The following is a 25,693-nucleotide window of genomic DNA, read 5'->3' as shown; positions in this document are numbered from 1 at the left end:
ACAATATAACATACATCCATAAACCTGGATGCATGTGCAAAAGAGCAATATATTTATCTATACAGTAATCTATTTATTTATATCTGCACCTTATTGCTTTTTTATCCTGCACTACCATGAGCTAATGCAACAAAATGTCGTTCTTATCTGCACTGTAAAGTTCAAATTTGAATGACAATAAAAAGGAAGTCTAAGTCTAAGTCTAAATATCAACAGGAACAACGGAATGAAAGTTGAAAAATGCGTTGGCAGTGTTTTATATTTCAAGATTAAAGTAAAAGTACCACTGATAGTCACATAGAAATGACCCTCTGCATTTAACCCATGCCCGTGTTCCACTCCCTAGGAGGTGAGGAGAGCAGTGAGCAGCACTGGTGGCCGCGCTCGGGAATAATTTTGGTGTCAATCAAAAAGGGATTCGGCCCAGACAGGTCATCCAATCATCATGCGGAAGCCCGCAGCCCCCCTTTTAATCACTCTTATTCATTCGCTCAGCGTCTGTCGAGCATTCATCCAATTATTGTCTAGCACGATGACGCTACCACATCAATGAAAAAAAGTTGTGCCAACTGTCGCCAAAATAGTTGATTCTAAACAGTTGAACGCATCCAAACACATTTAGTCAAGGCAAACCCAAAAATAACTTATCTGACCACTTTTTCAAAATATTTTAGGGGAAGATGAACTCCTGAACTTCCCTTACAGTCTGTAGCAATCACCACAGCTGTACACCTGGCATGTTAGGACAAGGCGGGTAAGAGAAGTCGGCAAGTCAGATCCATAACTTCAAGACAAGGATTGGCTCTAAGGGCAGGGTGGATCTGGCTCGGGTGCAAAGTGGGGCTGTGCGCGTCCCGCCGCCCCATCGCCCAACCTGCCAGCCGCCAGAGCAAGCATGCGTCTTGCTTACGGTTGTTTAAAGTTTTTTAGTGGCCACATTTTCTGTGCATCACTAGTCAATGGTGTGTAAATACTAGGCCATTTATCTATTCATACAATATATTACTTTCATTTGTTTCCACATAAAAAAAACCCACATCATTCTTAAAGAGTGACGGCGTCAATTTAGCCGTCGCGCCACGATCATAAACATACAGTATAGGGGAAACCCATCTTGTTTAGCGCTTAACAATACTGCTAAATGATGCTTAGTGTTTTACTAAAGCTGGTAAGCAGCTTCTTGTTGCTCATCCTCCTTATATTCAGGCTCAAAAATATAGGTTTCTGGATGAACATTTGCCCCAAAGTAGTTTTCGTTGTCTGTCAAGAAGTAAAGGTTTGTTGTTGTCAAAGGGCAAAGCAAACGTTAATTAATGAGGTCGCCGTATGCGTGAAATGACCAAAATATATAATATAAATATCACATGTTATTATGAATGTACCTATTACTACATTACATATATACTTACAGCATGTATATAAAACATTGGAGGTTTTGGGATATTTTTTTTTAGAGCGGTTTATAGGCGGAATACAGCGACTCTCATTGTTAGCCGACTTTTGCCTGCCTTTATTTACGAGTTGAAAAGCAGAAAAGACAAAAAAAACATATCTGTTATTGTCTTACATTGGAATGTAGAATGATAGACACATTTCCCCCCCAAAAAGTGCAGTTCCCCTTTAATAGACAAACATTTGCATAAATCAAAGATATAGTCTAGTATCATGTTGAGTTTTATAAGGCACACTTAAGAAAGAAAAAAGTGTATATTTGCATATAATCACAATTAATTATGAGTTAACTATGGACAAAATGTGATTAATCAGGATTACATATTGTCATCATTTGACGGACCTAATTTAAATAAAGAGTAGTTTTTGCTTTCGTTTAGTTGTGTGAATGCTCCAAAGCATTCACACATATGGTTTTCTACACCAAATTTCATCTATTTATTATTGAACTTCTTCAAATTTTGGTACGCTCTACTTTCCACATTTTTCACCCGATTCAAACCGTCCTAACTTCAAACTGTTCAGCCTATTCGAGAATCGCAGGCTTTCCCTTGACAAATTCAAAAAATTCCCCGATTTGGCGGAATTCCAGGGACATTTTTCCCATTCAAAATGTGAAGTGAAGTGAATTATATTTATATAGCGCTTTTTCTCAAGCGACTCAAAGCGCTTTACATAGTGAAACCCAATATCTAAGTTACATTTAAACCAGTGTGGGTGTCACTGGGAGCAGGTGGGTAAAGTGTCTTGCCCAAGGACACAACGGCAGTGACTAGGATGGCGGGAGCGGGGATCGAACCTGCAACCCTCAAGTTGCTGGCACGGCCGCTCTACCAACCGAGCTATACCAAATGAATTGGCCATTTTTCAAACTTCCACCATTTCCACATTTTTCAACTGATTCAAACCATTCCACCTTCAACACATTCCACTCATCTTGTTCATTCAAACTATAGTTTTCCCAAGTTCAAAAAAATTCCAGGAATTCCAGTTTTTTCAAACCCTTTTTTTTTGTCGACTACTCCTTCCACATTTTTCAACCCACTTCAACCGTTCGAACGTCAAATCATTCCTCTTACTCAGGACAAAAAACTATGTTGTTTTTTGAAATTCCAGGAATTCCTTCATACCATTTCTCAATTAAAAATGTTACTACTTCAACATTTCTAGACCGATTTGAAAAATTCCAACACCAACCATTTCAACTCATTCAGAACATTCAAGTCTTTAAACATTTTCTAAAAAATTCCCGCTTTTCCCGAATTTCCCATTGAAATGAATGGGCCATTTTTCAAAGTTCCACAATTCCCACATTTTTCATCCAATTCAAACCGTTTCCAACTCCAAAATATTCAACCTGTTCAAAATGGTGTGCTCTCCTTCAACAATGTTTTAAAAATTTCCGGTTTTCCCGAAATTCCTTCATGCCATTTCTTAATTAAAAATGTTACTACTTCAACATTTCCAGACCGATTTGAAGAATTCCAACACCAACAATTTTAATTCATTGAGAACATTCAAGTCTTAACATTTTCCCCAAAATTCCCGCTTTTCCCGAAATTCCCAAATTTCCATGAAATTCCCATTGAAATGAATGGGACATTTTTCAAAGTTCCACAATTCCCACATTTTTCATCCAATTCAAACCGTTCCAACTCCAAAATATTCAACCTGTTCAAAATTCTGTGCTCTCCTTCAACCATTTATTAAAAATTCCCGGATTTCCTCAAATTCCCAGTTTTCAGAATGAATTCAAAATGAATTATCAATTTTTTTAACTTCCACAATACCCCCATTTTTCAACCTATTCAAACCATTCCAACATCCAACTAACATTTTCCCAAGTTCCAAACCAAATTCCGTTTTTTCCTGGAAATTCAATCTCTTCAACATTCAAACCATTTAAACTATTCTTACATTCATAATACATTCTGTCAGCATTTTAGTTCAACTTCAGCATTGGAGCATTCACACGCAATTCCTTCAAGAATTGCCTCATCTAGTTATTGTGTAGTTTTGACTTTATTTTGCCCAAACAATTATCTATGTACCGTAATTTCCGGACTATAAGCCGCACCTGACTATAAGCCGCGCCAGCTAAATTTAGGGGAAAATACAGATTGCTCCATATATAAGCCGCACCCGACTATAAGCCGCAGGGTTTTGATGTGTAATTACCGTAGTATATAGGGGTTCCTGCTACCACGGAGGGGATTGTCGGGACAGAGCTGACTGTTTGGGAACACAAAGCGTCCCATTTATTAACAATAAATCTTTCAATCATTCAATCAAACTTTCACATCTTTGACATGGCGAACAGCATTCGTGTAGAGTACAAATAATACAACGGTGCAAAGTAATACAAAGTGCTCGCCTGTACGTTATCAAAATAACCAGCCTACCAGTATATGAAAAGTCAGTCTTTAATCATTGTGTCATCGTCTTCCTCCTGCGTACTAAAACCACCGAAATCCTCTTTGTTGGTGTCGGAGAAACACAGGCCGTAAATAAGCCGCACCGTTGTATAAGCCGCAGGGACCAGAATGAGGGGAAAAAGTAGCGGCTTATAGTCCGGAAATTACGGTAATGAAAAACAATAAGAAACTAGCTTACATACTGTGTTGATAATGCTCATACTTGCCAACCCTCCCGTTTTTAGCGGGAGAATCCCGGTATTCAGCGCCTCTCCCGACAACCTCCCGGCAGAGATTTTCTCCCGACAAACTCCCGGTATTCAGCCGGAGCTGGAGGCCACGCCCCCTCCAGCTCAATGCGGACCTGAGACTGAGTGGGGACAGCCTGTTCTCATGTCCGCTTTCCCACAATATAAACAGCTTGCCTGCCCAATGACGTCATAACATCTAGGGCTTTTAGAGAGTAGAGTGCACAACTGCGCACACAACAAGGAGACGAAGCAGAAGAACAAGCAAATTACAGACATGGCGACACCGTCGACGAGCAAGATGAAGAAATACGCTTGCAAGTTCCAAAACGAATGGAAACAAGAATTTCAGTTCATCCAGGACAGTTCGAAGGGGAAGGTGTATGTTGCCTGTACATTTTGTAGAACAGACTTCTCCATTGAACACGGTGGCAGAAACGATATACTCATCATGAACGGAGAAGTTAAACAGGACAATACTGCCATCTAATGGATAGCCATATGTAAATAATATATATATATATATATATATATATATATATATATATATATATATATATATATATATATATATATATATATATATATATGAAATACTCGAGTTGGTGAATTCTAGCTGTAAATAACCACGCCCCCCCCACCCCCCCCAACCCCTACCCCCCACCTCCCGATATTGGAGGTCTCAAGGTTGGCAAGTATGATATTGCTACTGTCAATAACACTAACCATGTACAAATAAAATACAAATGACAGTGTTATCGGTATCGGCCTATCTAAACGAATGGAAACAAGAATTTCAGTTCATCCAGGACAGTTCGAAGGGGAAGGTGTATGTTGCCTGTACATTTTGTAGAACAGACTTCTCCATTGAACACGGTGGCATAAATGATATACTCATCATGAACGGAGAAGTTAAACAGGACAATACTGCCATCTAATGGATAGCCATATGTAAATAAAATAAATAAATATATATATATATATATATATATATATATATATATATATATATATACATATATATATATATATATACATATATATATATATATATATATATATATATATATATATATATATATATATATATATATATATATATATATATATATATATATACATATATATATATATATATATATATATATATATATATATATATATATATATATATATATATATATATATATATATAGCTAGAATTCACTGAAAGTCAAGTATTTCATACATATATATATATATATATATACACATATATATATATATACACATATATATATATATATATACACATATATATATATATATATATATATATATATATATATATATATATATATATATATATATATATATATATATATATATATATATATATATATATATATATATATATATATGAAATACTCGAGTTGGTGAATTCTAGCTGTAAATAACCACGCCCCCCCCGCCCCCCCCCCAAACCCTAACCCCCACCTCCCGATATTGGAGGTCTCAAGGTTGGCAAGTATGATATTGCTACTGTCAATAACACTAACCATGTACAAATAAAATACAAATGACAGTGTTATCGGTATCGGCCGATCTAAACGAATGGAAACAAGAATTTCAGTTCATCCAGGACAGTTCGAAGGGGAAGGTGTATGTTGCCTGTACATTTTGTAGAACAGACTTCTCCATTGAACACGGTGGCAGAAATGATATACTCATCATGAACGGAGAAGTTAAACAGGACAATACTGCCATCTAATGGATAGCCATATGTAAATAAAATAAATAAATATATATAGCTAGAATTCACTGAAAGTCAAGTATTTCATACATATATATATATATATATATATATATATATATATATATATATATATATATATGAAATACTCGAGTTGGTGAATTCTAGCTGTAAATAACCACGCCCCCCCCCCCCCCGCCCCCCCCCCCCCCAACCCCTACCCCCCACCTCCCGATATTGGAGGTCTCAAGGTTGGCAAGTATGATATTGCTACTGTCAATAACACTAACCATGTACAAATAAAATACAAATGACAGTGTTATCGGTATCGGCCGATCTAACTCATGGATGATCGGCATTGGAATCAGCAGAAAACTCTGATCGAAACCATCTTTAATACACATTTGACACTGGAACTGATTATGTCAGTTTCCATGAATTCCAATGGAGAAAAAAATCATTCTAAATTCAAAAGACTTTACTGTAAGGATAGAACCTGCAGCAAAAAGCATGTGTAATGTGAGCAGGCATGCAACCTCCACCTCAGGTGTGTGTGTTTAGTGTATATCTGATGGCGAAGGTTTCATGTTGCAAAACATCAATGTGGGCATCATGTTGCCGAGCTGTTGTTGTTGTGTAGGAATCCGGTGCCGCAGTGTACCTCCTTGTGTATTTTGGTGTGGGTTGCAGAGAAGCTGTAGGCGCGCCAGTGTGTGCGTGTGTGTGTCTGTGGAGTGTTTCTCTCTGCGGGGAACAATGCTGTAGGTGTTTGTGGAAGTGGGCGGGGTCAGGGTGCAGCGGCATAGCCAGGTGTGTGTTTGGAGCTGGAGGCTGGAGGGCCGCCTGTAGTACCTTGTTAGTCACAGTGTTGATTGCCAGCGTTGGAGAGGCACTTCCAGAGATCATACACTCCATTCCCAAAGACTCCGACTCCAGGCTGTACGGCGTAGAAGCCTGTGGGGGTCAGGTTCGGGGTTGGTGTCGGGGTAAAAACATAAGTTGACGTTAGCCAATTATTAAACACGCAGCATCACAGAGCAGGTTGGATTTGTTGTCAAGTCCTGTGTTCCCATCCAGACCAGGCGCTTTATTTAGGTCACATTTGAACCGCGCTTCCCCCGGAAGACAAGAAGAGACAGCCCTCATCCCCAAACCGCACCTCCCACCCAAAACACACACACACACACACACACGGATAACTATTGCGCAAAAAAAAAACTGCTTACTGTAAGAGGATTGGCTGCCAACAATACCATTTTTAATTCACGATAAACAGTAAATAAGATTTACCAAACTCGCAGCTTCTTAATGGAATTTCTTGTCGGGAAATGGACAGGGGAGAGGAGACAGAATAAACATTCTTTTGTACCATGCATTAGTAGACACAGCTTTCCTACAACCATGACACAAACATGTATGATGAATTATTATTTACAAGAAGAAGAATATATTATGTTTATACATATTGTCTGGCTGTATATCTGTAAGCTAACCACTGCAAAACATGTTCTAGACCAAAAATTCCTATTACTACCTATTCCTATTTACTGCTCACTAGTAGTGCCATATCTGAGTTATTGTTAGAAATATGGGAAAATAACTACAAAAGTGCACTTCATTCACTAACGGTGTAACAAAAAAGATCAGTTAGAATAATACATAATGTTGGATATAGAGAACATAAAAACACTTTTTTTATTGAATCAAAAATATTGAAATTCAACGATTTGGTGCATTTGCAAACAGCTAAAATGATGTACAAAGCAAACTATAACCTGCTACGCAAGAACGAACAACAATTAAAACATGTGTATGCTCGTTCAACACTTAAAACTAGTTTAAGAGACTGTTCAAACTACAAGTGTTCACAAAGTACACAGAACAAGAATTATGATGAACATCTTAAACCCCTTTTTTTCTTTTGAGATAAAGATTATTTATGTATGTAATATTTGTTACTTACTATGGTATATTATTTATTTATTCACTGTACTGTTACAGAGAACAAGGACATGAGATAAAATTGCTATGGTATGAAAAGGGGTAGGATTAAATAAGCTTTGATTGATTGACTGAGAAGTTTATTGACATCTTAAAGAATTGAATCCATGTAATGTTTTAAAAAGGCAAATGGATGGCACAAAAAGCCAAAAAGCTTGTTTCCATGGTGGTCCATTAAATATTCATCACATTGGATACATTCAATAATAAAAGATATACAACCTGTAACATGTATATAAAAAATTACGTAAATTTTTTTTATAAATGATGTACATATACACAGTATACATGTCAGGTGATTTGAAATACAATATATACAAAAAATGGGGGTGTATACACTATGTACATGATTTCTGCTTCTTCCTACTCCTTTTCGTACGTGCTGTAATGAAACAACTGGAAATATGAGGCGCATTACATTGCATGTTCCAAATAAACTGAAACTGAACTAACCTGAACTGCACATAGAAAGGTGAAAACATTCACTCACGTGTGTTGCCTTGTTATTATTTTTCTTACAAATGCACCACATGGTGCCACTGCTAAAATAACTTAGACTGGCTTGAAATTTCTCACCTATTTCCTATGTGCTGCACTACAAAACACCCACTTTAACTTTCTGGTGTTTTGACAAATCACTGCAAAATGTGTTTAACACCTTTGTGTCCATGTAAAATTTCAGCAAGATTAATTAAAAATAGGGATGTCGGATAATATCGGACTGCCGATATTATCAGCCGATAAATGCTTTAAAATGTAATATTGGAAATTATCGGTATCGGTCTCAAAAAGTAAAATGTATGACTTTTTAAAACGTCGCTGTGTATACGGACGTAGGGAGAAGTACAGAGTGCCAATAAACCTTGAAGGCACTGCCTTTGCGTGCCGGCCCAGTCACATAATATCTACGGCTTTTCACACACTCACAAGTAAATGCAAGGCATTCTTGGTCAACAGCCATACAGGTCACACTGAGGGTGCCCGTATGAACAACTTTAACACTGTTACAAATATGCGCCACACTGTGAACCCACACCAAATAAGAATGACAAACACATTTCGGGAGAACATCCGCACCGTAACACAACATAAACACAACAGAACAAATACCCAGAACCCCTTGCAGCACTAACTCTTCCGGAACACTAAAATATACACCTCACCTCAACCCCGCCCCCCCCCAACCCACCTCAACCTCCTCATGCTCTCTCAGGGAGAGCATGTCCCAAATTCCAAGCTGATGTTTTGAGGCATGTTAAAAAAAATTATGCACTTTTTGACTTCAATAATAAATATGGCAGTGCCATGTTGGCACTTTTTTTCCATAAACTGAGTTGAAGTTGTTCTCTTATTTTGAAAAACCTTGTTAATGATAAATGATAAATATTGTTATATTGTTATTAAATATTGTTGTAATATTGTTACATTGTTTAATGCATCCAGCGGGGCATCACAACAAAATTAGGCATAATAATGTGTTAATTCCACGATTGTATATATCGGTATTGGTTGATATCGGTATCCGTAATTAAGAGTTCGACAATATCGGAATATCGGATATCGGCAAAAAAGCCATTATCGGACATCTCTAATTAAAAACATGGCTGCCATCAACCAAACCATTTTTGACTTGGCATCTAATTGGCCATAAGTCATTGAGATTGTTTCTAATGGTTGTAAATCTTTGATGGTATCTGTACCACATGTGGGCCTGGGCGATAAATCTATTTTATCAATACATTCAAATCTTTTTGTTGCGGACGATTTAAAAAAAAAAGAAAAAAAAAAAGGATATTTTAAATTGTTTTTTTGCTCTAGCACACTTTTTGCCTTCAGTATTTTCTGTAGCGTCCTCCCTCACCGTCATTTTCTTCACGGAGATTCACACATACAGCCACAACATGGCTACTGCTAACGCAAAGGGGAGCAACAAAGAAAATAAACCATGCTGCAAAGTTTTTTGTTTTGCTTGGTTTTTTTTAGAAGACAGTAGCACAAAAAACGTATTCCTGCATCTGAAATGCAACAAAAAGACGAACAAATCCGTAACAACAAACAAAACAACTCGAGCTAAAAAAGCAGCTTACTGTGGCGGAATCGTTTACTTAAGGTAGCATTTATGATGGGAAAGGCGCACAACTGAGAACGATAACAAAAGCGGTCTTCTCTGCACGTCGCTAACATGTGGTGCCCAAAAAGTAAAAAACATTTGTTTATCCGCTTACTTTTTAAAACCATAGAGCCCTCTCAATGTTAAAGTTGATTATTAATTTGCATAAAATGTATCATCCGCGACCCCAAAGGGAATAAGCGGTAGAAAATGGATGGAGGGATGGATAAAATGTATCATGCTACATTTTTGTTTACATAAGTATTTTAATCAAAACAGAATATTTAAGTCTGCACTTTATTCATTTCAATACGTATTTATTTGCATGTAAAGTGCAGTGTTACATTTTTGTTTAGAGAAGAGTTTTGTTCAGTTCAGTTTCAGTTTCAGTTTATTTGGAACATGCATACGATGCAATGTAGTGCATCACATATTTCTAGTTGCTTCATTACAGCACGTCCGAAAAGGAGTCGGAAGAAGCTGAGCTTATTTAATCCTACCCATTTTCATACCATAGCAATTTTATCCCTTTTTCTTGTTCTCTGTAACAGAACAGTGAATAAATAAATAATATACCATAGTAAGTAAACAAATATTAAATACATAAATAATCTTTATCTCAAAAAAAAAAAAAAAAAGGATTCAAGATGTTCATTAAAATTGTACTTCTTTGTACTTTGTGAACACTTGTAATTTGAACAGTCTCTTAAACTGAATCATATTGGTGCTTTCTTTGATTTCTTTGGTTAATCCATTCCATAGTTTAATTCCACATACTGATATGCTAAAGGTACAATACAAATGTTTTAAATTCGATTTTCCTCTAAGGTTATATTCCTCCTCTTTTGTTGAGAAGAATTGTTGTACATTCTTGGGTAGCAGGTTATAGTTTGCTTTGTACATCATTTTAGCTGTTTGCAAAGGCACCAAATCATTGAATTTCAATATTTGCGATTCGATAAATAAATGGTTTGTATGTTCTCTATTTTCAACATTATGTATTATTCTAATTGCTTTTTTTTTTGGTAACACAGTTAGTGAATGAAGGGCACATTTGTAGTTGTTTCCCCATATTTCTACACAATAACTCAGATATGGTATGGTAAAGTGCAATTTGTATTGATTGTGAAAAATTTAAAAAAACTTAAAAAATGTGAATTTTGCAAAGAGTAAGATGCAGTGTATGTTCATGTGAATTGTAGCATTGTTTCTCTACTTTAAAACTACTAGTTTTTGATCAAATAAAAGCAAAACTTGTCATTTGTATTTAATGGTTTCGTTAGGAAGCAGGGAAAAAAAAAATCACAAAAAATTATATATATATATATATATATATATATATATATATATATATATATATATATATATATATATATATATATATATATATATATATATATATATATATATATATATATATATATATATATATATATATATATATATATATATATATATATATATATTTTTAGGTCATATCGCTCAGGCCTAACCACATGTATGCCAGCATTCTTAACACAACCCATAAGGAGCGCCCACATACATATCATTTAGGTGTGTTTATTTTTTTTAACATGACAGTATTTTTCTTTCCATGTTTAGAGTCAGTCCCATCAAGAGCGTGTCAAGTGTTTTATGCCGTTTCAACATCATCGCGATTATCACGCGCACAAATTTGCCCCCACCCCCCCAAACCACGGTTTGATCTTCCATGTGGACTCTGCTCAACCACATCGTAGGAAGCCTTCTCGAGGTCGCACAGCTGGGACGGCCCGAGGCCGTGTTCAATCTGAGCGGCTCACACTGCACGGCTGGACGAAAGGTATCCATAATTAAAAAGCACAAGGGTGCCACTTCTGCATTAATTGATGTTTGTTGCAAAAACAAAGTAGAGAATATTGTGTGTGTGTGATGGCTGCCTCGGGGCATCGTTTATTAATAAGGTAGCCACTTGATGACAGGCCAGAGAGAGGCCTCATGGAGAGGCAGTAATGTAAACTATACTGCAGATAAACTTTTAACGACAGCGTGTGTTTGTCAGGAAAAGTATAATACATATTCATTTGGCTGCATGCTAACTGAGACAGTAGCACAAATGGGGCAAACCTTTGACGAAATTAGAATCCTAAAAAAAAAGCAATGGCGTACAAAAATTGAATACACGTATTTATAATATCGGCCTGGCCTGAAATCTCAGATTTCTCTAACAAAAAATTAGATTTTCCCCTTCCCCCTACTTTTTAAAGAAACCAAATACCATATTTTCCGGACTATAAGGTGCACTTAAAATCCCTTTTTCCCCCTCATAACTCGACAGTGCGCCTCATAACCCGGTGCGCCTAATGTAAGGAATAAGTTCGGTTGAGCTTACCCACCTCGAAGCTATTTTATTTGGTGCATTGTGTAATGATAAGTGTGACCAGTAGATGGCAGTCAAACATAAGGGATACGTGTAGGCTGTACTATGATGGCAATATGACTCAAGTAAACAACACCAACATTTTATATGTTCCATTGAAAATATAGAACATTACACACGGCGCTCAAAAATCTATCAAAATGTTTTACTACGACTTTAGTAAGCTATTAAATCGCACTGCTTGATGGATTGTCGGCACATTAAACATACAAGGCTTGAAGATGATCTGTAAAACATAATCTATGCAACATTTTGACCAAAGAACCACCATTACATGTTATGTAGACCACATGGAAGTGTTTTAAATTTAGAAAAATAAATTATTAATATGACTCCTTTAAAGCGCCCTATAATCCGGTGCGCCTTGTATATGAAAAAATATCAAAAATAGACCATTCATCAGCAGTGCGCCTTATAATCCGGTGCGCCCTATGGTGCGGAAAATACGGTAATACAAATGACAGCGGTAAATCAAAACAAGTTTTGCTTTTATTTGAGCAAAAACTAGTAGTTTGAAAAGACACTGCATACATCTGCATGCATTTTACTCTTAGCATAATTCTAATTTGTATAAGGTTTTTTTTTTTTACATCAGATATAAATTGTACTTTTTATACAACAATTTTTAAGAACTATATTAAGAGCTTCCTCTGGGAGGCAATACTTCTGCTTGGATAAAATACTTCTGTAAACAAAAATGTAGCATTGTACTTTGCATGCAAATAAGTAAACTCCAATAAATCAATAAATGTAGTCAACAAATGTGGCCATGGACCGACTTTCACATCCCCATGAGATGGCAAAACAGACCCCAAAATACGCTTCCTGCAGGAACTTATTTGAACCCTTCGTGAGGATTGCGATGAATTATTCATCCAAACGGAATTACTGCATGTGAGCATACCAGCGAGAGTGAACATTGTATTGTTGTTTTATTATGGTGAGTTTGCATGTTTAGCACCTAGCAATGCTGCAGATGGTAGTGTCAGAATAAAGCTGCATCGGCCGGGTAGCAGTCGGCTTCTAAAACTTATAGCTCATCCTCTTTGTGTTCGGGCTCAAAAATATACAGCCCTGGATCATAATTTTTTCCCAAAGTAAGGGTTGTTGGCTCTTACAAAGTCTGCTTGATCAGCATTGGTGTTGATTGGGAAGGGATTTTTGGTTCCTTAGCGCCACGTCATGTGATCACGTGATTGGCGTCCTCATTATCTCTTATAATGGCTCGGGAATCTCCGTGGGATTGATACTATTTTGATTATATCTATTTATTATTTGCATAAATCATATGTATATAACAATAGCTTCAATATAGAGGCAAATTGTTTTTCCACTTTACTGGTACTTTAAACTGGTAAGTTGAGGCGCTACTGTCTAACACACAGATGTCAAACGTACGGCCCGCGAAGAGGTTTTATCCGGCCCGCGGGATGAGTTTGCCAAGTATAAAATTTAACCTGAAATGTTTGAATGATAGAAACAGCTGTTCTAAATGTGTCCACTGGATGTCACAATAGCAATTCTTTGTATCTTTGTAGATGACGCTACATATGTACAAAATAAACCACATGATGTTAGTACATCAGTCGAGGAAAATGATCAAACTACATAAATAACATACTGGAATTTGATTGTGATATTTTTTTTTATCTTGATAGATTGAAAATGAACACAAATGAGTAGACTGACGAACATTATTGTTAGGATCCGCTGCTCGGATCATAGTTTGTTTACTTTTAGTGCCACATGTGTTTGTTTCTGTTGCCATGACGGCAGATTGTGCTCACCTGCCTCTGGTTAGCGTTCGGGACGCGCACCTGTTGCCCGGGCGCTAATCAGAGGGCTATTTAGTCTTTGCGCTGGCCTCTCTCGGTCTGGCTTGCTAATTTGCTTATATGCAACAGTTAACGACACTTCGATTCCTGCTAGCTTTCACGCTATGCTATTTTTACTTGCTAGCTCCCACGCTAGTCCCTTTGTTTTTATTTTCCGGGCTATGAGCACGTTTTTGTTGTTCCTATCTGATTTATTTGCTTAAATAAATACTTGTCCTACCTGCACGCTGTGTCCGAAGCCGTCTGCATCCCTGGGAGAACGACCACGCACCACGATGCGTCCAGGTCGTTACAATTATCACATCATTTATTCAGAAAATATAAATAACGACAAATAAAGATAGAATACTATTAACCGCAACATGTAAGTGTAAAGACCCCCATCAACTTTATGATTTGTACATTTTCAGAATGTGCTTGTTCTATTTTTAAACAAATAAATAATTTGTTTTAAATTATTGGGACGTGATTTTTTTTTTTTGGTTTTTTATTTATTTAAAAAAAAATTATCTGTCAATATCATCTTTATTCCCATACCCCAAATAAAATATTGAGTGGAATCCGGTCAAGTTTAAAGTTCTTTCTTTTTTCAAGTGTGGGAAGCTACATTGCCTGACGACATTTGACAGTAATTGCTTTAATTCACAAATGCAGATTCTTAAAAACAAAACCATCCTTCTTTACCTTGCACAAATAAATCTGCCATCTACTCTCGTCTACATATTAGATAAAGGTCTAGGGACATACATATAAAACAATCACAAAACGATATTCATAATACAAGAGAGTAATAATGATAATAAATATAATGTATTATCAAGACTTAACAGTTGATTCATAAAGTCACACATTTCAAAAGTAAATTATCTTGTATAAAATACAACGTGTTTGGGACGTGATTTTACCAGTCCGGCCCACTTGGGATGTAGATTTTTCTCCATGTGGCCCTCGATCTAAAATGAGTTTGACACCCCTGGTCTAACAACACCAAGACTGATAATGTCAATCAAAACCCAGCATTGTCATCTTTGTAAAGGGTATTTGTGTATTGTCACATTGGACTATTAAGTACCTAATGTTGCAGCTGAAGAGTTTTTGGCATCACACTTACCCGCTCTCCAGACCGTGGCCTCTTCTTTGGCCGAGTGGGCAGGGCGTCCTCCTTTGGGTTGGTGTCAATGGCCCAGTAAGAGCCCTGCGGAGGAAAGTTGAGATCACTGTGAGTGCATAACAACCTCAACAAATGGCTTTCTGGGGTGCTCACTGAAGTGTCACAGGAGCATCGGCCTTATCTGGCAGCATTTCACTTAAAACAAAAACTTATAATAATATGACAATCTGCCTCTGCTGCGGTCCAGTCGGCACCGTGCCTTGATGTGATTTTCTGTGGGCGGGCTGTCAGGTGAAAAAGATTTAGCCCCCTCTGCGCCTGCTTTCCTCAGAGATGCTGCTGCCGCTGGTAAGATGCTAAGCTCTTCCTAGAGCGCTGCTTTCTCAGCCTCGGGTTGGTGATGCACGCTTGCCAAGACCGAGGAAGGCTCCTCAAGACTCAGCCCAGATATTGAAGCTGCCCCTGTGTTTCTTTCTTGCGAGGCTAATCAAGGAGAGAACAGTGGGGTCTGACTCTGGGGGGGCTGAATCTTGCAATTCCACAGCCCAACCGGATGCATTATTTATCTTTGCATTCCAACCCATTCCATTTATTTTTCTCCTCCAAGCACAAAGCGAGGCAGTATACAATTGCTAAAATTGAGAAACCTATTCATGTGAGCACCCTTTGAGAAAAAAAGAGGACAATTTATATCGGCCACGCAAACCCCAAAAGAACATTTTGAAAATTAAAACTATATTTCCTGCAAATGTGTGCATTTCTACATTATATTTTACCTTTAGATTTATTCTCATCTATTCTTGGGGACAGTGTGGCGCTGTTGGGAGAGTGGCCGTGCCAGCAACCTGAGGGTTCCTGGTTCAATCCCCAACTTCTACCAACCTCGTCACGTCCGTTGTGTCCTTGAGCAAGACACTTCACCCTTGCTCCTGATGGGACGTGGTTAGGGCCTTGCATGGCAGCTCCCGCCATCAGTGTGTGAATGTGTGTGTGAATGGGTGAATATGGAAATAGTGTCAAAGCGCTTTGAGTACCTTGAAGGTAGAAAAGCGCTATACAAGTATAACCCATTTACCGTAATTTCCGGACTATAAGCCGCTACTTTTTCCCCTCGTTCTGGTCCCTGCGGCTTATACAACGGTGCGGCTTATTTACGGCCTGTTCTTCTCCGACACCGACGAAGAGGATTTCGGTGGTTTTAGTACGCAGGAGGAAGACGATGACACAATGATTAAAGACTGACTTTTCATATACCGGTAGGCTGGTTATTTTGATAACGTACAGGCAAGCACTTTGTATTACTTTGCACCGTTGTATTATTTGTACTCTGCATGAATGCTGTTCGCCATGTCAAAGATGTGAAAGTTTGATTGAATGATTGAAAGATTTATTGTTAATAAATGGGACGCTTTGCGTTCCCAAACAGTCATCTCTGTCCCGACAATCCCCTCCGTGGTAGCAGGAACCCGTATATACTACGGTAATTACACATCAAAACCCTGCGGCTTAAAGTCGGGTGCGGCTTATATATGGAGCAATCTGTATTTTCCCCTAAATTTAGCTGGTGCGGCTTATAGTCAGGTGCGGCTTATAGTCCGGAAATTACGGTACCATTTATCTACTAACCTCTTCTGGCTGTCTTTTGGACACTTACATGGACCATGTAATGTACCACATATTTTTTTTAGGAGATCATTTGCTAACAATATTATTATACAAAATGTAATGTAAAATTCTATAACATGCATGCAAAAAACTGTTCCCATTTGGCAACTCTATCCTGTCGCCACACCCCCTCCAGTAATATACTTCCGGTGTTGCAACCCAGTCACGTCAAAAACATACCTTCTCGCAGGCAAAAAAACGCTCTAGAACTACAACTGGTTCGGATCGTAATCATCCAAATATGTTTAGCAGCAAAGTAGAAAGCCGTCAACATTGTGGCTTGGAGAGCGAACACAAGCTAGCTAGATGATGCTATCTATGCTAACGGGCGAGCTTGTTTCGGCGCCCTTGATCAACCCTGTCCTGCAATTCAGTGCAGGCGACTTTTTTAACAAATCCTATTTGTTTTATATTTCATTAAAAGTGAATTTTGACGCGAAAATTAATGTTTAAAAAAGCGGATTTCCTCGTTTTCGCGGACATTTCACATGCCTGTATTTGGGATTTGATTTTATATATTTTTACAAATAAACTTACCAATATTTTTCTCATAAAAAGTAGGATTGGGACACATCAAATCTTAATTATCACCAACATACCAAAAAATACACAGTATGCTTTTCTGGATTGTCAAGACTTCTGGTTGTAATTCAAAGGTAATAATAAAACTCCAGAAAAAAATTGAAATACTGTAGATTCTTAATAGCAGGGACCCTGCTATTCAAAACTAGGTTGCTACATTACTAATGATATATGTAACTATAGCTAAAAAAAAATAGTACAATAGCAATAGGAGAGACTATTCATCCCTGAACACCATGGAGTTCATGTAGGCTTAATGATGCAGTTACATTATTATATCGAATATCAGAGACAGAAATGCTTCATTTAACAAAAAGGCCTTTTTTGCTGCTTCAACACAGCTCAATCAACACAGAAAAAGGTAAAGTGAAATAACTTAGTTGTTAACTGTCGGTCAATAATGCTTGTCTTTCTCTCAGACAGACAGGGCTTTGCTGTCCGTAACACAGACACACACACACACACACACACACACACACACACACACACACACACACACACACACACACACACACACACACACACACACACACACACACACACACACACACACACACACACACACACACACACACACACACACACACACACACACACACACACACACACACAGTAAAGTATAATTTTTGGTGATTTAACCCCCAATCCCAACCCTTGATGCTGAGTGCCAAGCAGGGAGGTAATGGGTCCCATTTTTATAGTCTTTGGTATGACTCGGCCGGTAGTGTGTGCGTGTGACAATCATGGGTACTTTAACTTTAACTTTAATGTTGGAGCATACAAACACTGTGTATTGCAAAAAGGACTGTGTGTTAATGAAAGCAAGATATATTCACATATATTTCATATGACTTCACTTTGTTTTCCTGCTCAGTGGCCTTGTAGTTAGGGTGTCCGCCCTGAGATCGGTAGGTTGTGAGTTCATACCATAGTCTATAAAAAGGGGACCCATTACCTCCCTGCTTGGCACTCAGCATCAAGGGTTGGAATTGGGGGTTAAATCACCAAAATGATTCCCGAGCGCGGCCACCGCTGCTGCTCACTGCTACCCTCACCTCCCCGGGGGTGGAACAAGGGGATGGGTAAAATGCAGAGGAGAATTTCACCACACCTAGTGTGGTACTTTAACTTTAATTTTACAAATAAACTTTATTTTTGTCATAAAAAGTAGGATTGGGACACACTGCACATACAATTTTAATTATCACCAACATACCAAAAAATATGCTTTTCTGGATTGTCAAGAATTCTGGTTGTAATTCAAAAGTAACATTTTGTGTGAATATAAATACATAAAGCATGACCCAAAGTCATAAACAATGCAATTGTTCCTCTCACCAGTTATTAATAACAACTACCATGCTTAATAATACAACTCCAGAAAAACATTGAAATACTGTAGATTCTTGAATTAATGTTGGAGCATACAAACACTATGCATTGCAAAAAGGACTGGGTGTCAATGAAAGCAAGGTATATTCACATATAATTCATATGACTTCACATTGTTTTCTGCATGTAAAACTATAAATACTCTCTATAAAATGTGTTAATATGCTTGGGTGTCTGGAACACAGTAATTGGATTTACAGTACATTGTTTTTGTAAAATTCAGTTTTTTTCTGATTTTGGCACAGAAGACCATGCTACCACAACATGTAGGGCTGCACTGATGAATCGATTAATTCAATAAAAGAAAAACTTAGATTTATATTTTGTAGCTTTGATTAAACGTTGAATAAGTGTAACTAATAAGAATTGATACAATCTGGATGGACCACATGAAGTGCCCGGAACACGGACAGTTTCTGCATGGCCACTGCAGTAGAGAGCACATGAGAGCGGTGGTGTGTGGGTGCCATGATTGATCTGTGTGATGGAAAACAGTGGAGAGTTGTATTAATTTAATCAATGTACATATGCTAAAAGTGCAATAATGCAATTCTAGAAAAAAAATAATTAAAGTTATGGCAAACAGAAAAAACTGTTTATTTCAACTGATTTCCCCAAAATACACATTGAGGCTAAAAAGTGTGTTTTATCCAATTACTCGATTTATCTAACAAATTTAAACTATTTTTCGATGACTAAAATAATCCATACATGCAGCTCTTGGTATTATTGTAAAATAATGTATAAAATAAATGCAGAGTTTAGACGAAGCAAAAACCTTTTGAATAACGATAGCTAAATAAAGCCCAGTTTATACACTTATATCAAACATTATAGTATATATGCCTTTTTTTTTTTTTTTTTTACACTTACATGTTGCGGTTAATAGTATTCTATCTTTATTTGTCGTTATTTATACTTTTTGAATAAATTATTATAATGTTCATCAGTCAACTCATTGGTGTTAATTTTCAATCTATCAAGATAAGAAAATAATATCAAAATCACATTACAGGATGTTATTTATGTACCGTATTTTCCGCACTATAAGGCGCACCTAAAAACCTCCAATTTTCTCAAAAGCTGACAGTGCGCCTTATAATCCGGTGCGCCTTATATATGGACCAATATTGAGCCACAACAGGTCTCGCAACTACGGTAACTACGCCGACTTAATTTTACCCCTTCTACGGCTGCTTACCGTAGAAGAAGAAGCGCTTCTTCTTCTACGGGTGAAAATGAAGTCGGCGGCTGCTTACCGTAGAAGAAGAACTTCTTCTTCTACGGGGGAAAATGAAGTCCCGTAGTTGCGAGACCTAAACTTTATGTAAAGACACAAAAATGGCTCCGATTAAGAGACACGCTTACGACGCAGAGTTGAAACTCAAGGCGATGAGTCACGCAGTAGAACACGGGAATAGAGCAGCAGCGAGAGAATTTAACATTAACGAATCAATGGTGCGCCACGTAAAGAAGACTAAACAGAGTTTCCGAGGGAACAAAGCGAGTTGGCTACAGTTGGAGGACAAACTGGAACAGTGGGTTGTTGAACAGAGAGCAGCAAGTAGAAGTGTCAGTACAATCACTATTTGTTTTGTTGACATTCCCTTTAGCGCAGCTCCATCGAATGGATGCATAACGTAACCCCAGCCTCTACTGTAGTGTCTATTCTATGCGCCTTATAATGCGGTGCGCCTTATATATGAACAAAGTTTTAAAATAGGCCATTCATTGAAGGTGCGCCTTATAATCCGGTGCGCCTTATAGTGCGGAAAATACGGTAGTTTGCTCATTTTCCTCAACTTGTGCACTAACATCATGTGGTTTTTTTGGTTGTTTTTTTTTACATATGTAGCATCATCTACAAAGATACAAAGGATTGCTATTGCAACACCTAGTGGACATATTTAGAACAGCAGTTTCTTTCATTTACGTACGTTTGACACCCCTGCTTTAAGTCCTGATTCCGACTTTTTCTGAATGTTGTTGGATTTGGGACCTTTAGTTAGCTGCGTGAATAATTGATGGTGTCTACGAGGAACTCTCCTTACGAAAACAAGCTGCAACCCAAGTGTCCATACAATAATAACTGCCTTTGTTAAAGCCAGAAGATACTTGTTATTATTTCACAACTCACGTACCGCACGGCTGCAATTGTTCAAACGAAAAAAGCCACGCTTGGCCCATATTCATCAGGGTAGGGGGTGGAGGGTCTGTGGAATGATATGTTTTAATGTGAGCCAGGCTTTGGGGTCAATTAGTGTTTTCCTCAGAGGCGCGGGAATAATTCACAGCACAATCAAGTAAAGATGAAGAAAAATATCATGCAGAAGCCTCATTAGAAATTCCCCATTTTCCCCTTTAAGACTGTGAAGGTGTTGTCACCACAGCCAATCCATTTCTGCCTCATGATGCAGTTGTTTCAAAATGAGTAGTCACACAGACACAACCAGGCTTGCTTTTAATTAGTGAGTGTGAGAGTGTGTGTGTGTGTGTGTGTGTGTGTATGTGTATGTGTATGTGTATGTGTGTGTGTGTGCGCACTTTAACTAAAGCCTCTTGGGATTTGAGAGTTGCTGCATTTTTTCCCTCCCTCAGTCGACCGCCCCTCCCCCAGGAGAGTTGGCAGGAAAAGACAGAAAAATATATAAAAGAGTCATTAAATTATTCACCGATATTCTGCAACAAAATGCTGCAAAGCCAAGCGGAGAGGTTCCATCAACAACAAGAGAGAAAAACACCAATCTTCTCCACAGCTACAGTAACACTTGAAATAAAAAACATATACACTTTTATTGTAGTAGAATGACGCAGCTAATAAATGGTGTGTTTAGATATCTACTCCGACTGTCGACAAATGGACAACTTTGTACTAGAGCTGTACGGTACGCCGGTATTAGTATAGTACCGCGATACTAATGAATCATCATCACCTCTGAAAAGTACCGGTCCACCACGCCACGTCATGTCATGGCTGGTTTTACGAGCAGAGGGGCATGTTCGGCAGCGCACAATCACGGAGTACTTACAAGCAGACACAGCGTGTAGACAGAAAAGGGAGAACGGACACATTTTGGCTTAAAAACTAAAGATAAAGGTGAAGTTATAACACTGAAACGCCCTCAGGAAGAGGTGCTTTAAGACATGGCTAGATAGCCAGCGGCTAAAGTCCAGCCGTAGTGTGTTTTAGCTACTTCTAAATCACTAATCCTCGCCTCCATGGCGACAAATAAAGTGAGTTTCTTACAAGTACCATTATCACTGCAGGACGAGGAATAGCTAAACATGCTTCACTACACACCGTTGCTCACTGGCGTCAAAATGTAAACAAACGCCATTGGTGGATCTACGCCTAATATCCACTGTAATGATACCAAGTACAGGATCGTATCTAGTCGATACTACTATGATACGATATTTTTTGGCATCACATCTTCTTTTGTTTTTAAAAAAATGTATATTATGTTTATAAACTCAGGAAATATGTCCCTGGACACATGAGGACTTTGAATATGACCAATGTATGATCCTGTAATGACTTGGTATCATATTGACACCCAAATTTGTGGTATCATCCAAAACTAATGTAAAGTATCCAAACAACAGAAGAATAAGTGAATATTACATTTTAACAGAAGTGTAGATAGAACATGTCAAAAGAGAAAGTAAGCAGATATTAACAGTAAATAAACAAGTGGATTAATAGTACATTTTTACAGCTTGTCCCTCATAATGTTGACAAAATAATAGAATGATAAATGACACAATATGTTACTGCATACGTCAGCAGACTAATTAGGAGTCTTTGTTTGCTAACTTACTACTAAAAGACAAGTTGTCTAGTATGTTCACTATTTTATCTAAGGAAAAAGTTGCAATAATGCAATAAAAAACGTTAATTGAAAAAAGGCGAAAATTGGACACAGAGTTTATTATTATTTCCGAAATGAGAGAATGAATTATACGGTATATTGAAGGTCTACAATCTTCGGCACCTTACGATCTAATCTGATTACGATTCACAGTGCTATGAATGGATTATTAGAGGACTATTACAACTATACCAATTTTTACAATCATCACAATTATCGATGTATCTTTTCCTCATACAGGATTTATTTTGAACAAAGTACATTTGCCAGTATCGATTACTTCTCCTGTCCTATGTGTGGCATCGCTATGCATTTAGGATTTGAGGTAGAGATATTATCGGCCGATAAATGCTTTAAAATGTAATATCGGATATTATCGGTATCAGTTTCAAAAAGTACAATTAATGACTTTTTCAAACGCCGCTGTGTACACGGACGTAGGGAGAAGTACAGAGCGCCAATAAACCTTAAAGGCACTGCCTTTGCGTGCCGGCCCAGTCACATAACATATGCGGCTTTTACACACACCCAAGTGAATGCAAGGCATACTTGGTCAACAGCCATACAGGTCACACTGAGGGTGGCCGTATAAACAACTTTAAGACTGTTACAAATATGCGCCACACTGTGAAACCCACACCAAACAAGAATGACAAACACATTTCGGGAGAACATCCGCACCGAAACACAACATAAACACAACAGAACAAATACCCAGAACCCCTTGCAGCACTAACTCTTCCGGGACGCTACAATATACACCTCCGCTACCACCAAACCCCGCCCCACCCCCACCTCAAAACCCCATCTCCCGAATTCGGAGGTCTCAAGGTTGGCAAGTATGCTCTAGTATACTCTGGATTGAAGCTGTGTGCCTTCATTGTTTTTGTAGCTGTTGTTTTGAGGCATGTTTAAAAAAAATAAAAATAATGCACAAAGTCAAAGTATAGTATTTCCCATAGTTGTAATGGGTATCAGGATTATCTCAGGGAGAGCATGTCCCAAATTCCAAGCTGTTTTGAGGCATGTTAAAAAAAATAATGCACTTTGTGACTTCAATAATAATTATGGCAGTGCCATGTTGGCATTTTTTTCCATAACTGGAGTTGAAGTTGTTCTCTTATTTTGGAAAACCTTGTTTTTGATTGATTGATTGAAACTTGTATTAGTAGATTGCAAAGTACAGTACATATTCCGTACAATTGACCACTAAATGGTAACACCCCAATACGTTTTTCAACTTGTTTAAGTCGGGGTCCATGTTAATCAATTCATGGTAAAGTTACATTGTTTAATGCATCACAACAAAATTAGGCATAATAATTAGGGATGTCCGATAATGGCTTTTTGCCGATATCCAATATGCCGATATAGTCCAACTCTTAATTACCGATACCGATATCAACCGATACCGATATCAACCGATATATACAGTCGTGGAATTAACACATTATTATGCCTAATTTGGACAACCAGGTATGGTGAAGATAAGGTACTTTTTAAAAAAATGAATCAAATAAAATAAGATAAATAAATTAAAAACATTTTCTTGAATAAAAAAGAAAGTAAAACAATATAAAAACAGTTACATAGAAACTAGTAATTAATGAACATTTGTAAAATTAACTGTTAAAGGTTAGTATTATTAGTGGACCAGCAGCACGCACAATCATGTGTGCTTACGGACTGTATCCCTTGCAGACTGTATTGATATATATTGATATATAATGTAGGAACCAGAATATTAATAACAGAAAGAAACAACCCTTTTGTGTGAATGAGTGTGAATGAGTGTAAATGGGGGAGGGAGGTTTTTTGGGTTGGTGCACTAATTGTAAGTGTATCTTGTGTTTTTTATGTGGATTTAACAAAAAAAACACAAAAAAAAAAACCCGATACTGATAATAAAAAAAACGATACCGATAATTTCCAATATTATATTTTAACGCATTTATCGGCCGATAATATCGGCACACCGATATTATCGGACATCTCTAATAATAATGTGTTAATTCCACGACTGTATATTTTAGTATCGGTTGATATCGGTAATTAAGAGTTGGACAATATCGGAAATCGGCAAAAAAGCCATTATCGGACATCTCTAATTTGAGGTATTGCAGGTACCGCCCAATTATATAAAATCACTTTTTTAACCATGAATAATGAATAAATGGAAAGGAAAACATAGCTTCCTTTGACCAGATGGTCATTTATGAACAAGTATAAGCCAACCGAGTAGCAACTGAACCAATGTAAAGAGCAAACTGCTCAGAGAGCATTACTAGTGCTGATAAGTTCATTGTAAACAAAAGTGTCACAAGTGTAACACTCATGATACTTTAAACACAGCAGCTGCCAAATTGTGGAGTTGATAAAACATGTTTAAAAGGAGGTGTTTTACAGCCAAAGCTGTCAATGTTTTTTTTCCCTTTTTAACCTGGCGATATTTAGAGACACCCGATGGGTATTTGCCTCTGCAGGCCATGCAATTGTTAACTACGGTATAGAAGACTGCGATTAATAAAAAAAAAAGTGCTAATTAGAGCATTCAAGGCAATCTTCAAAGTCTACATTACACTCACCTATGAACAGACACATGCACGTGAGCGACAGAGGTGTCAGATGATTAATGCTGCTGACTCGGGATGGGGTGCCATAATGGTACTACTTGCAGAGTTGCTATGGTGCCTCATTTTGGTGCTAATTGAAACCGTTGAAACATTAGTGCAGTGAGCTAGACGGAGACAGAGTCTGAAGCTCTTTTTAAATTCTGTTGGTCTTAACGCGCCAAAAGCAGTCATCCACCATCACATTTCACAACAACAATGCACAGCGTCCTCATTATGCACCAATTAGG

At 37.6% G+C, this 25,693-nt stretch overlaps 1 protein-coding gene across 1 annotated transcript in view; it reads right to left on the bottom strand.

Annotated features, from left to right (window-relative positions):
* The window catches only part of foxj3 (forkhead box J3), a 319,265-nt gene that overhangs the window by 74,307 nt on the left and 219,265 nt on the right, over positions 1–25,693 (bottom strand). The window contains exons 4-5 of the mRNA XM_062037777.1: positions 15,323–15,406; positions 6,699–6,800 (exon numbers count right to left, since the gene is read on the bottom strand). Coding sequence (XP_061893761.1) covers positions 6,699–6,800; positions 15,323–15,406 — 186 coding nt within the window. The remainder of the gene's footprint in view (positions 1–6,698; positions 6,801–15,322; positions 15,407–25,693) is intronic.

This window comes from Entelurus aequoreus, linkage group LG26 (assembly GCF_033978785.1).
Source record: "Entelurus aequoreus isolate RoL-2023_Sb linkage group LG26, RoL_Eaeq_v1.1, whole genome shotgun sequence".
Classification (NCBI taxonomy): domain Eukaryota; kingdom Metazoa; phylum Chordata; class Actinopteri; order Syngnathiformes; family Syngnathidae; genus Entelurus; species Entelurus aequoreus.
The sequence above is the reverse complement of the archived record's forward strand: the minus strand, read 5'-3'. Positions and strand labels throughout refer to the sequence as shown.